This window comes from Arachis duranensis, chromosome 1, assembly GCF_000817695.3.
Source record: "Arachis duranensis cultivar V14167 chromosome 1, aradu.V14167.gnm2.J7QH, whole genome shotgun sequence".
NCBI lineage: Eukaryota > Viridiplantae > Streptophyta > Magnoliopsida > Fabales > Fabaceae > Arachis > Arachis duranensis.
Window position 1 is genome coordinate 103910173 of NC_029772.3, and position 16284 is coordinate 103926456.

Consider the following 16284-nt stretch of genomic DNA (forward strand, 5'->3'; position numbering starts at 1 on the left):
TTTAATATATATTTTATATTTTAATATATATTTTATATTAAAAATTAATTTTAATATATATCTAATATGATTGATAAAATTTAGGACGCTTATTTCTTTTCTTTCGCCGCTCAAATTTACTAAATAAAGAATTATTTAATTGCATAAATCTAATTAAATAAAAATATAAAATTTTGCTAATACATCAAAATTAATTCTTAAAAATATATGTTTTCTATTTTCTTTAAGTTATTTATAATTTTATATCATTTTTAAAGTTAATATTCAAACACGTCAAAATAATACAATAAAAAAGAGATCGTAATCAAATTGATTCTTTGATTTTTATATGATGATAAAATTAATTTTTTAAATTAAATCGATTTAAATTAAACCGTTCATCCAATCTCATTCAAATTGAAAATGAATTAAAATTACACTAATTTAAATTTGATTAAATTTTATTTTTTGTAAATTGCATGGATCAAATTGAATTTTAGATTTATTTTTAATATTGATCTAATCCAATCCAAAAAACATAATGTGCTATAATATTATTATTTTATTATTATATTTATAATTTTACTTATAATATATTCAATTTGTTATATATTTTTATCTTATACGTGTGTTATTATTATTTAGTAAAATTTATTATATATATTTATTTTTTTAACTGACAAAATCATAAATTCAATCTAATTCAAATAGTTTGAAATTAGATCAAATTTAAAAAAAAAAATCATTCAACTCAAATTGCACGGAAAACACTCCCTGCTAACAAGAAAGAATAAAGAGTAAAAGGACAAGAATGTCCTCGTGGGGAAGATATCCAAGTTCTGTTTTGTTTGTTGTACGGTTAAAAACAAAAAACCACTGTGCCTGTGGCCTTTTTCTCTAGTCTAGACCCCGCTCCCAGCCACCTCAACCCTCAAAGGTCTTATTTTTGAATTTTCAGAGAAAACAGAATCCCCAAATTTCTGGTGCTCGTTGAATTGGAGTTTCTCCCTCTCTACACAAGGCATCAATTTCAGGTTAATCTATGTTTTTCTTCTGGTGTCTTTTCACTCCTTATTACGGTTTTCTTTGGTCTTTTCAGTTTCGATCGTTTTTTTTTAGTTGCAGAAGCCTTGTTATTATGTATTGCGTGGTGCTTGTAGGGTCATAAAATTTTGACTCTCTATTTTTAAAATTTTTTAATTTTTAATCTGCGTAAGAACATGAATCAGGTGTTTTTGCTGTTCTTCCTATGCACTTGTGTGGATTCGCTTACATAAATGTCGAATAGCACCGACAGAATTAGTGATACTCCCTTAAATGTGGAGGAACTTGTTCAACTTGGAACAACATATAGAGAGGTGATGATCTTATTCTATCTTTTCAACTCGTTACTTTGTGCACTTTAATTGTTTTATTTTTTCGGTAGTGAAATATCTATCTTTGTCTTTGGTTTAGAATGAATGAATGAATAAATAAATTGGTTAGTTCGGTTCTTGACTTTGAAAAGAAACTTCTTGTTTGATTTTGTTGGATTTGCAATGCTTTTTTATGAGTGTAATTTGCGCATATCTTTCCTGTTATTCATTTCTTCTTTTCTCTGTGATATGCAGCTTAGAAAAGAGAAGGATGTGTTGGAAAGATCCCAAACCCAAGGCTTTCAACTAATCCGGGTACGTTACATGCTAGGTTGCTTTCAAGAAACCAGACATAGAACTGAAAGAAGTTATATTATTCTCTTCTATTGGATGTCTCACTTGGGCCTATATGCATGATGGATCAATAAAAATACTCTAATATCTATGTTTCAGTTACCTGGTTGTTGTGGCTAATTTTAACTTAGTAATATGAGATTGTACTGCTTGTTGATTTCGTAGGGTGCTGCTGATGCTCTGATGTTAAATTTTTATTCTCAACTCCTGTTGCTAATTGTAGGATTCAGAATAAATCTATGCTCTAATATTTTCATTGGTAAGATGAGATTGCGGTGTTAAGTGTATATTCACCTGTACTGCCAACAGATGGTAAAGAATTTAAAAGAACGCGGATTTGAACCTTGGACAGACGACTTCTGTTTTTGTTTATAAATAATGCTCCTTTTAGTATTGTAAGCATCAACATGATGTTCTGAAAGTGTTTCTGATTAACTACTTAATACCAATGTTCTTTTATAACATTGATGTAGATAATGGAACAACATGGGAAATCATTGTTAGAAGCTCATAAAGAAGACAAGAAGACCATTGAGAGGTTGGAAAAAGAGCTGCTTAATTGTTCTCAAGAAATTGGTTGGTTTCCTTGCTTCAGCTCCTTCCATGTGAAAGTGATAAAACCTTTTTTTCATAAATCAACAATGTCTTTTTTCCCTCTCAAGAGAAGCTTCTCAATTTCGATTTTTATGTCATTCATCCAGCAGTGTGGATAATCATATATTGCGCACACAAACTTCATACTTTTATCACAGATGATTGCCATTGAATATTAGTGTTTTCTTCCTTAGATGTCTCTTTTACTGGAAAATTAATTTACAATAGTTGTTGAATTCCGATGGAAAGCATTTATTAGTTGAATCGTGACTCATGAACTAAAGATGTTACTCTTATTGCCTTTATTTGTCAATACTTTATACAGATTTTCTTCAGGATCACCTCAGTTCAAGGAACACAGAGGTGAACAACCTAGAAGCTCGTGTTCTCGCCCTTGAAATGAAATTGGAGGAGATGGAATATTTACAAGAAGAGGTTTTCAGCTTAAGGGAGGAGCTGCAAAATTCCAATTCAAAGCAAGCATCACTAATACACGAATTAGAGACTAAAGAAGTGGAATTAGAGAAGTCAGCTTTGTTCATAGAGAAACTGGAGGAATCGATTTCATCTCTGGCATTAGAGTCTCAACTTGAAATAGAGAGTATGAAACTAGATATGATGGCCTTGGAACAGGGTCTTTTTGAGGCCAAGAAATTCCAAGACGAAACCTTAGAAGAAAATAATAGAATGGGTAGATTGGTTGATGAACTCCAGTTTGCATTTGAGGATGCACAAAAAAACATCATCTCTCTAGATGAGGAAAACAAGGATCTTAGAAAGAAGCTCGAGACCGCCACCATGAACACTCGAATGTTTTCCCAAAAGGTTGAAGAGTGGCTGGAAAACAAGGAAATTTCACAAATAAAGAAACAGTCATCCTTGAGTTCATTACCTTGTAATTCAACCATATCAGAAGATGTAAGGTACATATTTGAAGTTTTGTTTAGATGCTTGATTAATAAAAGTTGACATGTGAGTATTTGACCAGTTACAAATTTTTTGTTTGGTTACATAATACTAATAATTGATGAAAGGAAGTAGACACTTCTAATTGGATACTTATGCTAAAGGAAAAGATTTGATTATGTGATCCTTCTTTCACTAATCACTGTGGACAGTATAGAATAGGTGCTTATTGTCTCATTTTTAGTTGTGTTTGTAATACTGTAATCTTTTTCTCTTTCTTTTTTCAATTATAAAAAAACCTTTATAATTTAAATTGTTCGTTCACTAAATGTTCTCCCAATATTTCCTCAGCACTTATGGAGGAGTATTGGGTCCACTCCTTGGAAGATTGACAACAATCGTAAATCCAGCTGCAGATTTAAAAGGGAAGATGGAGATGTTACGTCAAATCCAGGAATATGAATTTCTTGTGAATAAACTTAAGGTATATGATAAAGTCCAATCAATGAAGCAATCTATGTAAATTTGATCATACAAAGGCAAGAAACAACACTTGTCCCGTTGCGCGACATATCACCTTTTGAATTTTGAGATTGGGAATTTATGTGGTATCTTGACTCTGTTTGCTAGGAAGAATTGCGAGTGGAAAAGTTGAAGGCCAAAGAGGAAGCAGAGGACTTAACTCAGGAAATGGCTGAGCTGCGGTACCAACTTACAAATTTGCTTGAAGAAGAATGTAAGCGCCGTGCTTGCATTGAACAGGCATCACTGCAAAGAATTGCCGAGTTAGAAGCACAGGTATGAACTTGAAAGCTAAATTACTCACTCTTCCACCCTTCATTTTCCCCTTTTCACTTATCAGGTATCACTCAAGGATGTAACTTTTTCCTTCTCTTTTTGCTTATTCAAGCTTCAAAGGCAGCTCAAAATCCATTAATTGCTGTCAGACATCTCCTTGAAGGGTAGAGGATGGCATTTTTCAAAGTCTATTCAGGTTCAACGATGGATAATGTACTTAAACGGTTCGTGTCGATTAATATCAAAAGTTGCCTATTATGTTTCATATCTAAGAATAATAAAGGAACATTGTGAAGTATGATCTGAACAGAATATAATGAGAATGCAGACGAGTTTTGTTTCAATTGTTAAAAATGAAGTTCGCCACATTTTTTTGACAAAATTTGTATATTATTTATCAGTCTTCCTCTTTCCTATCTGACTCTTTAAATTGCTATTCTTTCTCAGGGCAAGAAAATTGTTACATTGTGGAGACTGCTTTTTCTCCAAAGGCAGAATAAAATCTAGGATGATTCTTAGGCCTGGTCTCAAATATTCGTTTGAAGCCAAAACAATGAATGTTGATCTCATAGAAGAGAACAGATCAACTTTAACTGAAGTGTAATTGTTGGATTGGGGTAGTAATTGTACATGGTCAACCAATGAAATGTTGTTAGCATATTTGAGTTCATGTTTTCTGTTGAATAATTATTAGAATAATGTTATATATTTAAGTGTTTTTGTTAAATAAGTCCAATCAAATTGGTCTAACATGAACAAAAATTAATTATGGAAAATATTACTCCAAGTCTTATTGTTTAACTTAGTTGGCCTTAGTTCATAAAAATACTTCGATGTGTAGCATTACTATAATTATTAACCCACATATAGTTAAATGAGCTTTAGTGGGTTATAAATATGATCAATTTTATTAATTTATGCAAACATATGTTTGTTTATTTATGAATTCTAGGGACCAATATTGAATTTCACTTGCTAGAAAAATATTTATGGTTGATTTTTTCTTGCACATGCTATTACCATAGAAATATAAAAAAAAAAAAAGATTTTCTAAAACAAGAAAATTATAAAACGAAACGGTAAAAGTTTAATCACATTGAATATGTATTTTCTATTATAAGTGAATTTTGTCATCTTAATTCAAGGGTAATTAAATTCTCACATTTTCATCTGAGTAAAGTATTATTTTTGTCCTCAACGTTTGGGATAAGTTTTAAAGTTGCCCCTAACTCTTAAACTATTCTATTTAAGTTCTTAACATTTTAAAATTGTCTCAATATTGTCCTGTCGTTAGATTTGTTAACTGAATTGACGACGGGACAAAATTGAAACGATTTTAAAACGTTAGGGACTTAAATAGGACGAAAATATTAAGGACAAAAATGATACATTACTCTTAAAAAAATTACCAAATCAAGTAACGAATACTTCTAGAATGAATTGCGTTACGCATTCAAAATTTTTACTCATCATATAATACTTCTAGAATGACTAGTAGATAAACTCTGAACAAAAAAAAAACGAGTATGATACATATATAATAAAATATAAATCATACCTTTTTGTCTCCAATGTATCGAATTTGTTTAATGTTTAATTTAAATAGGATGTTTGAAATGATATTGATCAAGTTAGTATTCGGCCCAAACGTTGAGAACCAAAATAATATTTTACTCTTATTTTTTACTTAAAAATAAATTTTAATTTTATCCTTCAATAATATCAATTTTTTACCGTATGTAGTTGTTCAATTATTTTTTTTAATCATATCTAAGTAAATTACACTTAATCACATTATTTTCATTCTAAATATATATTTTTTTAAATTTTACTCTTAAAGATTTTTACTCATCATGAAATGTTCGTAAAATAACTACTACATAAACTGACGAAAAAGAAAAAAAATAACATAGTACATATACAATAAAGTATAAATTATACTTTTTGTTTCTAATGCACCAAAATTATTTAATGTTTAATTTAGTTAAATTTTATTTTTAATTTTAAAATAAATTTTAATTTTATCCTTTAATATTATTCAATTATTTTTTTAATTACATCTAAATAAATTACTCTTAATCATATTAATTTCATTCTAAATAAATTTGTTTTTTAATTTTACTCAATCTTGTTACTTTTATTCTAAAATAAATTATTTTTTATTAAGAGAAAAATTAAAAAAATAAATTAAATAATTATTTGTCGTAAAAAAATTAAAATTATTGAAAAAAATTAAAACTTATTAAAAAGTTAAAAATAAAGTTTAATTAAATTAAACATTAAAGAAGTTCGATATACTATAGATAAAAAGATATAATTTATACTTTATTATATATGTACATGTTCTTTTCTTTTCTTTTCCGAAAGTTTATATACTAGTCATTCTACAAGTATGAGTAAAAATCTTGAATTCATAATGTAATTTATTTCGTTAAAATTCATTATTATTTTACTTGATTTAGTAATTCTTCTAAGATTAATATATCATTTTTGTCCATAACGTTTTTGTTATATTTAAATCCCTAACGTTTTAAAACCGTCTCAATTTTGTCCCACCATCAATTCTGTTAACATATCACTAATGGCAGAATAATATTGAGATGATTTTAAAACGTTAGAGATTTAAATAGCACAATTTAGATGTTAAAAACAACTTTAAAACTTATCCTAAATATTTTAAACAAAAATAATACTTTACTTTTTTATTTTTATCAACTTTTTTATTTTAAAGGAATTTCACCCTAAAAATATAGTGGCTCTTAAATATGGTCGTGTCGCAAAAATTTTCTTCAAAATAGAAAGTTGGAGAGAGTATATTTTGAAAATTTTAAACAAGCAACTTAAAATAATTTTAAATAATGGTGATTAATAAGGCCTCATTTTTTTATTTTATCAACTTCTCTACTATATAGAGGAGTTTCATCTTAAAAGTATAATGACTCTTGAATATGGTCATGTCTTAAAAATTGTCTTCAAAAAATTTTAAACAAGTAACCTCAAATAATTTTTAAAACAAAAATTAATTAAAAATTAAAATTTGAGCCCAAATTACTTTCTCTTGGTTACTATTGAAATTACATGTATATTTATTTATCAAACTTATTCTTTTTCGTTATAATAATTGTTGAAAATTATTTTTTCATACACATATATATGTAAAAATTAACTACTAAAATTAATCACTATATATTTAGATATTTAAACAAATTAATCTAAATGTTTTTCTAACTAATAATTTACTACCAAAATAATCAGACCTATAATAAATAAATAATTAAACTTGTTTATAGTAGTATAATATTTTTTTTTACAAAATATCAAATATATATTTTAAGAGTTTAATTTTGATATGTTAACAATGTAAAATATTTTATATAATTGTCTAATTATATTGGTTTTTTTGAATGACTATATATATAGTCAATATAAAAATTACTTATTTTTATTGATGTGATATTAAACAATTAGATACACGTATAAAATGAATCAAAATTATATTCATATTTTAAAATGGAGTGACGGATTAATGCTTAATTTTTTTTGTATATATGTAATATTATATATAGATTCTGTGACACATCCATACGTTTTATCAACTATTTTCAACTAAATTGACTCAAACCTAACAAAAATCACTCACACAACGTACGTGTGAATCATATCATGCATTTCTTCTTCGCATTATTCATTCTTTTTCTTCGTGTATTTTTTCCTCATCGTCATTCTTTTATTGCTGCTGTTATTGCTATTTTTTAAATTATTTCTTCTCTTCCTCCTCTTTCTCCTCTTCCTTGTGGTTATTACAGCATTTTTATTTTTCATCTTCTTTGTTCATAATTTTTTTCTCTTTTTCATACTTTTATTCCTATTAAGAGGATGAACAAAAAGAATATTATGAGAAGATGATAAAAAAGAGAAAAGATGAAGAAGAAACAGAAGAATATGATGATGATGATAACAAGAAGAAGAGGAGGAGAAAGAGTTTTGAATTGTGTAGAATTTATCAGAAAAATAACATCAAAAATTTTTAATCGTGACATATGAAGTTTCTTAATTTTTGACACCGAAATTTTTTTTATTCTTTCTTTTTTGTTTAATTTTCCTTTTTTAAGAGGGTGAAACAAGAAAAATTATAAGAGTTTTAAATAAAAAAATAACTATAAAAATGAGGATGAAGAGGAATTGTTTAGAAAAAATATAAAATAAAAAAATAACTACAAAATTTATTAACCGCAACACATAAATTTTTTAACTTTGATATCAGAATTTCTTAATCATGATAGATAAAATAGAATGTTGTTTTTTTTTCCACTTCTTATTCTTCTTTCTTTGTGTACAATTTTTATATTTTTATTTATAAAATTACGTATTCTAAAAAAAAGTGTATTTGTTGTAAAAAAATCAAAAAATTAAAATAAAAAATGATATAATTTTTTTATTATTTTTTTATTTAATTTTTTATTTTTATTCTTCTTAGAAGATGAAACAAAAAAAAATAATGAGAGTATTGAAACAAAAAAAGAACTATAAAAATAAGAGAAAGAAAAAGGAGGAATAGTTATTTAAAAAAAATATAAAACAGAAAAATAGTATAAAAATTTTTTAATCATAACACATGAACTTTTAAATTTCGATACCAGAATTTTTTATCTGTAACACATAAAATAGAATATTGCATTTTTTTGGCTCTTTATTCTTTTTTCGTGTAAAATTTTGTATTTTATTTTTTATAAATTTATACATTTTTTCTTCAACATTTTTTTGTACTTTTTGTAAAATAAAAAAACCAAAAAATGAAACAAAAAGTTATATAATTTTTTTAAATTTTTTTGTTTGATTTTTTTCAAAAGAAAAGTTATTATGAAAGTGTGAAATAAGAAAAAATATGAAAATAAGAAAAATAATAAGAAAGAAGAGTTGTTTAAAAAAAAATAACATTGAAATTTTTAACTATAATACATAAATTTTTTCACTGAAATATAGAATTTTTTTAATTTTGACACGATAATTTTTTAACTGTGACATATAAATTTCTTAAACGAAAATTTTTAAAGTTCTAGACGTGATGCTATAATTTTTTAACAAGATTTTTTTATTGTTCTCACTTTTTTGTTTTGGTTATGCATTTTTTTGTTTCTTCTTGTTTTATTTTTTAAAAAAAAAGAATAAAAAAAGAAAAAAAACGTAAAAGAAGAAAAAGAATAAAAAAATGTAAGATATGTAAGTAAAGTTCAATTATATACGTTTTTATTTTTGTTGAAATAAAAGCTGAATTTAAGATGTATTATTTTAATTTAGTTACGTAAAAAGTTTGAATATATATATATTAGAGTAAATTGATAAAATGGTATTTATTGAAAGTTTGCATTATTAACAAAATGAATCTTAAAAAATACTAACGATAAATAAATTTTCGAAAAATTTAAAAATATGACAAAAAAATTAAATATTAAATATATATTATAAAAATTATTTTAAAGATTACATTCTATTGTAAATTTTTGTAATTATTATTAAAAATTAAGATATTTTCATCTTCAAAATTTGGTAATTTTTTGTTAAGTAGATTTTTTTAAAAAAAAAATGATTGTGATCTAAGTGGGTTTTTAAAAAAATTATTGTGAATGATCACAGTTGTTTGATTTTATCATATTTTCAAATAATTTAAAAATTATTTTATCGATAGTATTTTTCAAAAAAATTTTTATCCGCAACTGAATCTTTTTGAATAACGAATTAATAATTAATCCTTCTTTTTATCTTAATGCATTGAGATTGTAACAATATAGATAACCACCGACCATTCCTCCAATTAAAATTATTTGAATGATACAAAACTTTAATGATCTTTCCAAAGTTTGAAAAAAAAAAATTTGTAAGAATATAAAAAGAGGTAGAGTCTGAGACATATGACACACACCATCAATAACAATTCTCTCTCTCTATATTATATTGCCAATATATGAAATATTTTTTCCTATCTCTTTTATATACGTTCCTATATGTATTACTAATATATATATGAATTATTTCTATTATATTGAGGTATTAATTGTAATAAATATTAATATTAGAGTCTTTTATTTATATTTTTTTATTGTATATTTATTTTCTCTTCATTATTTATTTACAGTAGTACGAGATTCTGATCAAATTTTAGGAAGACAAATCAATTTTAATTGGATCCTGCTAGAGAGATAATGGACTATGTGAACTGATTTTGGAGTTCACCAAGAATCAAACCCATGACCTTTCGATCTAGCGCTCTAATACTATGTTATGATACCACTCATCCCAAAAGCTTCAGCTGATGAAAAAAGGTAACACTAATGATTATATATTTAATACTCCCTAAACCTCTATTGTATACATTGTACAACTATTCCATTGACTCCTCATACTTTTCCATTTTAATTATGTCAAAACTCTCTCATCTTGAATTTAATGCTTTTGATATATTTGAAAACTACTTATTATGAATACTAGATACTGAAATCCATCTTGATTCAATGGATCTTAGAGATACCATTAAGGTTGAAAATAATGCATTCCAAAAGGATAAAGTCAAAGCCATGATCTTCCTTCATCGTCATCTTGACGAAGGATTGAAAAATGAATATCTTATACTAAAAGATCCTGCAAATTTGTGGAAAAATCTTGAAGAAAGGTATAATCATCAAAAGATAGTGATACTTTCTCAAGCCCGATATGAGTGGACGCACTTACGTCTACAAGATTTTAAATCAATAAATAAATATAATTCAGCAATATTTCGAATTACCTCACGAATAAAATTATGTGGGAAAAAGATAACTGATAATGATATGTTAGAGAAAATTTTTTTGACCTTCCATGCCTCGAATGTGCTTCTGCAGCAGCAGTATCGAGAAAAAGAATTTAAAAAATATTCTGAGCTAATTTCTTACCTTTTTGTTGCTGAATGCAATAATGAGTTGCTTTTAAAAAATCATGAAAAATGTCCAGTTAGTGCCGCCTCATTTCTTGAAGCAAATGCGGTAAATCATTACCCTAGAAGAGGTAAATGCAAGATTTTGGTAACAAAAAATTATAGAAGGAAAAAAAAATATAATCACAAGAAAAGATCTCACCAGAAGTGGGATAAAGAAAGAAATAATGGACAAAATAAATCAATAGATGATAAATATTTTCGTTGTGGTGGAAAGGGCCATTGGTCGCGTATTTGTTGTACCCTGAGGCACCTAGTTGATCTTTATCAAGCATCATTGAAAAAGGATGACAAAAAAAAAAAGAGACGAATTTTGCTTCACAAGATATTGCTAAAAATTATACCACTCATTATGAAGTATCTGATTTCTTTGAGGGTTCTGAAGGAAATATTGGTCATTTGATCAATGACGAAAAAGTTTAATATGTGGATTTGTTAAAGTACTCATGTAAATAAATAATGTAAAAAAAATTTTGTTAAATTTTATATGGCACTATTTTTATGTCTAGTGTTTTTTAGAAAAATAATTCCAATTACGGATACAACTTTATTGTGCATGTACTGCTACTCATTTTATTATTATTATTTGTCTTTAAAAAAATAACAAGGATATGTAATAAAGATGTTTGCCTTTTGAATAGTGTAAGTTTGCATACCATTCTCAAAAGTAATATATATCTTACTCATCTTGTACAAAAAAAAATATATTAATATTATTATTGACTCATGCAATGTGATAAAAAGTTCCGGAAGAGGTATAATTTTGTTTTTCGGAGGATCAAAATTCATAATAAATAATGCACTATTCTCTAATAAGTCTCTAAGATTGCGTTTGTTTACAGAGACATGACACTGAGACAAGGATACAAAGACACAAAATTGTGTTTGACAGAGAAGTCATGGACAGAGACAATGTATCCAGAGACACTGAATTAGTGTATTTTGTGTCCATCATGACAGAAAAGACATTGAGATACTAATAAGGGACACAACTTATTTTTCATTTTTTCTTTCATTATTCTTGTTAATTTTTTATAATTATATTTTTTTATTATTATATTTTTCATCTCAAATTTTTTGAATGAAAAAAAATGAGAATAAATTGGATTTTCATAATTTATTTTAGTTTATCCCCAAACATAATACAAGAATACAAAATTTTGTGTCTCTGTCCATCAGTGTCTTGTCCTGTCCTATTCTCAGAAACAAGCGCAGTCTAAGGGACTTGTTGAGTTTTAAAGATATTCGCCGAAATAGATATCATATTAAAATAATGAATGAGGAAAATCATGAGTACTTATATATCACAATTCATGATTCAAATAAAAATGTTATATTAGAAAAGTTTCCTCACTTTCATCTAGCTCATATTATACTAAAATTAGTGCAACTGAATCACATGTCATTATAAACCAGAAGTTTACTAACCCAAACGAATTTATAATTTGGCATGATCGATTGGGTCATTCGTAAACAACCATAATATGGAGAATTATTGAAAACTAATCTAGCGAATTTTGTTGTGCTATATGTTCTCAAGAAAAGCTAATTTTAAGGCCATCACCAATAAAGATTAGATTGAGTCCCCTGAATTTCTAGAAAGGATTCAAGACGATATATGTGGACATATTCATCCACCATGTGGATCTTTTAGATATTTTATGGTTTTAGTAGACGCATTTTTGAGATGGTCACATGTGTGCGTATTGTCTTCTCGCAACCTGACATTTGCGAAATTAAATTACTTGCTCAAATTATTCGATTAAAAACACAGTTTTCAAAAAATTTAATTAAAACAATTTGTTTTGATAATGTTGGTGATTTTACTTCCCAAGCTTTAATACTTCTTGTATGGCTAACGGAATAAGCATTAAACATCCAATAGCTCATGTTCACACACAAAATAGATTAGCAAAATTACTTATTAAACGCCTCCAATTACTTGCTAAACCATTAGTTATGAGAACAAATCTCCCAACCTCGGCTTGGGACATGCTATTTTATATATCGCAGTACTTATTCGTTTGAGGCCAACAAATTATCATCGGTTATCTCTTATGCAATTAGCTTTTGGCCAGTAGACAAATATTTTCCATTTAAGAATATTCGAGTGTGCGATATATGTTCCCATTGCACCACTTTCTCGCACTAAAATAGGACTCTACAGAAAATTAGAAATTTATGTGGGATATGATTCTCCCTCTATAGTGAGGTATCTTGAGATGTAAATTGGAGATGTATTTAAAACTCGATTTACAGATTGTCATTTTGATAAATCAAAATTTCCAACATTAGGGGAAAGAGAATAAGCTTTCTAAAAAGGAACTTAATTAGAATGCATCATCCTTGATGCATTTAGATCCTCGATCAGGGTAATGTGAACTAGAAATTCAAAAGATTATACATTTGCAAAGAATAGCAAATAAATTGCCTGATGTATTTTCTGATATGAAAAGGATAACTAAATTATATATATCAGCTAAAAATGCTCCAATTCAAATTGATGTCCCAGTCGAACAAATGGCCACCGAAACAAATTCATGTCAGAAGTGTGGTACGCCTGTCAATAGCAAAGACAAAAATCATCGAAAAGAAAAGAGGTAAATACTATTTCTGTTGAAAAAGATAAAGACATATTAAATACACATGTAGTTGTCCAAAACTCTGATATAGTTTTGACGCCAGAAGACGTTTAAGTACCTGAAAATACTGAAAATTGTGAAAATGATGAGATCTCGATAAATTATGTCTTTACAGGTGAAAAATGGAACCGAAATAAGATAATTGTCAATGGAATATTTGCATATGTGGCATTAAATATCATGCATGAAAGTAAGGATCTTAAGCCAAGAACAGTCGAAAAATGTTGACAAAGGAATGATTGGCCAAAATGGGAAGAAGCTATGAAGGATAAGTTAGACTCACTTGCAAAACGTGAAGTCTTTGGACCTATAGTCCGTACACCAGAAGATGTAAAATTTGTTGAATACAGATGGGTATCTGTGAGAAAACGAAATGAGAAAAATGAAGTTGTACGCTATAAAGCTCGACTTATGGCACAAGGTTTTTCACAAAGGTACGGTATAGATTATGAAGAAACATATTCTCCTGTTGCGGATGTAATAACATTGCGTTATTTGGTCAGTTTATCCATATACCATAAACTACATATGCATTTAATGGATGTGATAACAACCTATTTATACGGATCATTAGATCGTGATATCTATATGAAAGTCCCTGAAAGACAAAAGATATTTAAACCATCCAATGAATATTCGTAGGGGTTATACTTAGTCAAATTGCAAAGATCTTTATAAGGTCTAAAGCAACCTGGATGAATGTGGTATAATCATCTTACTGAGTATCTAGCAAAAAATGGATCCATGAATGATGATATCTGCCCATGTGTTTTCATAAAGAAATATGCATCTGTGTTCATTATAATTGTTGTGTACGTTGATGATTTAAATATCATTGGAACCCATGAAAAGATTCCAACCATTATAAAAGCTCTAAAAGAAGAGTTTGAGATAAAATATCTTACAAAGACTAAATTTTGTCTTGGGCTGCAGATCGAGCATACAAAAAATGATATTTTTATTTATCAAACAACATATACAGAAAAGATTTTAAAGAGATTTTATATGGATAAGTCACATCTATTAAGTATTCCAATGATAGGAAGGTCTTTAGATGTGAAAAATGATCAATTCTGTCCTAAAGAAGAAAATGAAGATATCCTTAATTCTAAAGTACCATATCTTAGTGCTATTGGAGCGCTAATGAACCTTTCTAATAATACACGATCTGATATATCATTTGTTGTGAACTTACTAGCAAGGTATAATTCCTCTCCAATCAGAAGACATTGGAATAGAATTAAACAAATATTTCGATATCTTCATAAAATGGTTGACATGGGATTGTTTTATCCATATGGATCCAAGTCACAGTTAGTTGGCTATGCAGATGCAGGATACTTGTCTGATCCACATAAAGGGAGATCTCAAACAAGATACCTGTTCACATATGGTGGTACAGCTATATCATGGAGGTCCACGAAACAGATAATTGTAGCAACATCCTCTAATCATGCAGAAATACTAGCGATACATGAAACTAGTCGCGAGTGTTTCTGGTTCAGGAGTTTAATCCAATATATTTTGTCATCATGTGGACTGGTTGATCATAAGATAGCTCCAACTGTTCTGTTTGAAGATAATACAATTTGCATTGCTCAACTTAAGAGTGGATACATCAAAGGTGATAAAACAAAGCATATTTTTTTCCAAATTTTTCTTCACTCATGACCTTCAAAATCAAGAAACAATTGATGTCCAACAGATCCGTTCAAGCGATAATTTGGCAGATTTATTTACAAAGTCACTTCTAAAAATCTCCTTTGAAAGATTAATACATTAGATTGAGATGCGTCGATTTCGAGATATAAAATAATATCGACAAAAGGGAAAGGTTGTACTCTTTTTTCTTTGGTCAAGTTTTTTTTCTATTGAATTTTTCTTGACAAGGTTTTTAATGAGATAGTTTCCATCACAAAGAATATTGTACTATTTTTTCTTCACTAAAATTTGTTTTCAATTAAATTTTTTTAGTAAGATTTTAACGAGACATAATCTTTAATGATTATCCAATGAAGAATGTTATAATATGGATGACCACCACCTATTCTTTCGATTAAAATTACTTGAATGGTACAAAACTTTAATAATAGACGATGCCATTTTTTCCAAAGTTTGAAAAAGAAAAATTTTATACTAATATAAATAGAAGTAGAATCTGAGGCATATAACATACACCATTAATAACAATTCTCTATCTCTCTTTATATTGCCAATATATAAAATATTATTCTCTCTCTTTGATATACGTTACTACATATATTAATAATATATATTAATTGTGATGAATATTAATAATAGAGTCTTTTATTTATATATTTTTATTTTATATTTATTTTTTGTTTATTATTTATTTATTTCACCACAGAGATATCCGGTTATTTCTTTTTAAAACAAAGTCATTCGTCAACTTTGGTCACATCTTTTGGTCGTTTATCAATAATCAGTGATAATCTAATACCAAGTCAATTGGCCATGGCCGGCACATTTTCCTACCATTTAGAATGTTCTCTAGGAAGTCTAGACTTTAGACTAAGTAACAAATAAAATGTTAAATAAAAAAAATAAAATTAAAAAAGAAAAAAGCATCACATGATTCGCAATGCATTTCCATAGAAAGGACCCCACTCATCATCACATCTACAAAGGTCCCCACTTGTTCCATTCAACGTTTCAATTCAATCAAACA

General features: G+C 27.4%; 1 protein-coding gene across 2 annotated transcripts; it reads left to right on the forward strand.

Moving 5' to 3' along the window:
* The first annotated feature begins 817 nt into the window (after window positions 1–817).
* On the forward strand, window positions 818–4713 carry LOC107468457 (uncharacterized). 2 transcript variants are annotated; one of them, XM_016087764.3, is made up of 9 exons: window positions 818–1013; window positions 1209–1337; window positions 1590–1649; window positions 2162–2264; window positions 2608–3205; window positions 3540–3672; window positions 3819–3986; window positions 4099–4210; window positions 4434–4713. In XM_016087764.3, exons 2-8 carry the CDS (start codon window positions 1257–1259, stop codon window positions 4123–4125), a joined length of 1170 nt encoding a protein of 389 aa, XP_015943250.1. In that variant the 5' UTR covers window positions 818–1013; window positions 1209–1256; the 3' UTR covers window positions 4126–4210; window positions 4434–4713. The 2 variants fall into 2 exon arrangements, with proteins under 2 accessions (XP_015943250.1, XP_015943260.1); XM_016087774.3 differs by having other exon boundaries at window positions 4099–4199.
* Window positions 4714–16284: the final 11571 nt, after the last annotated feature.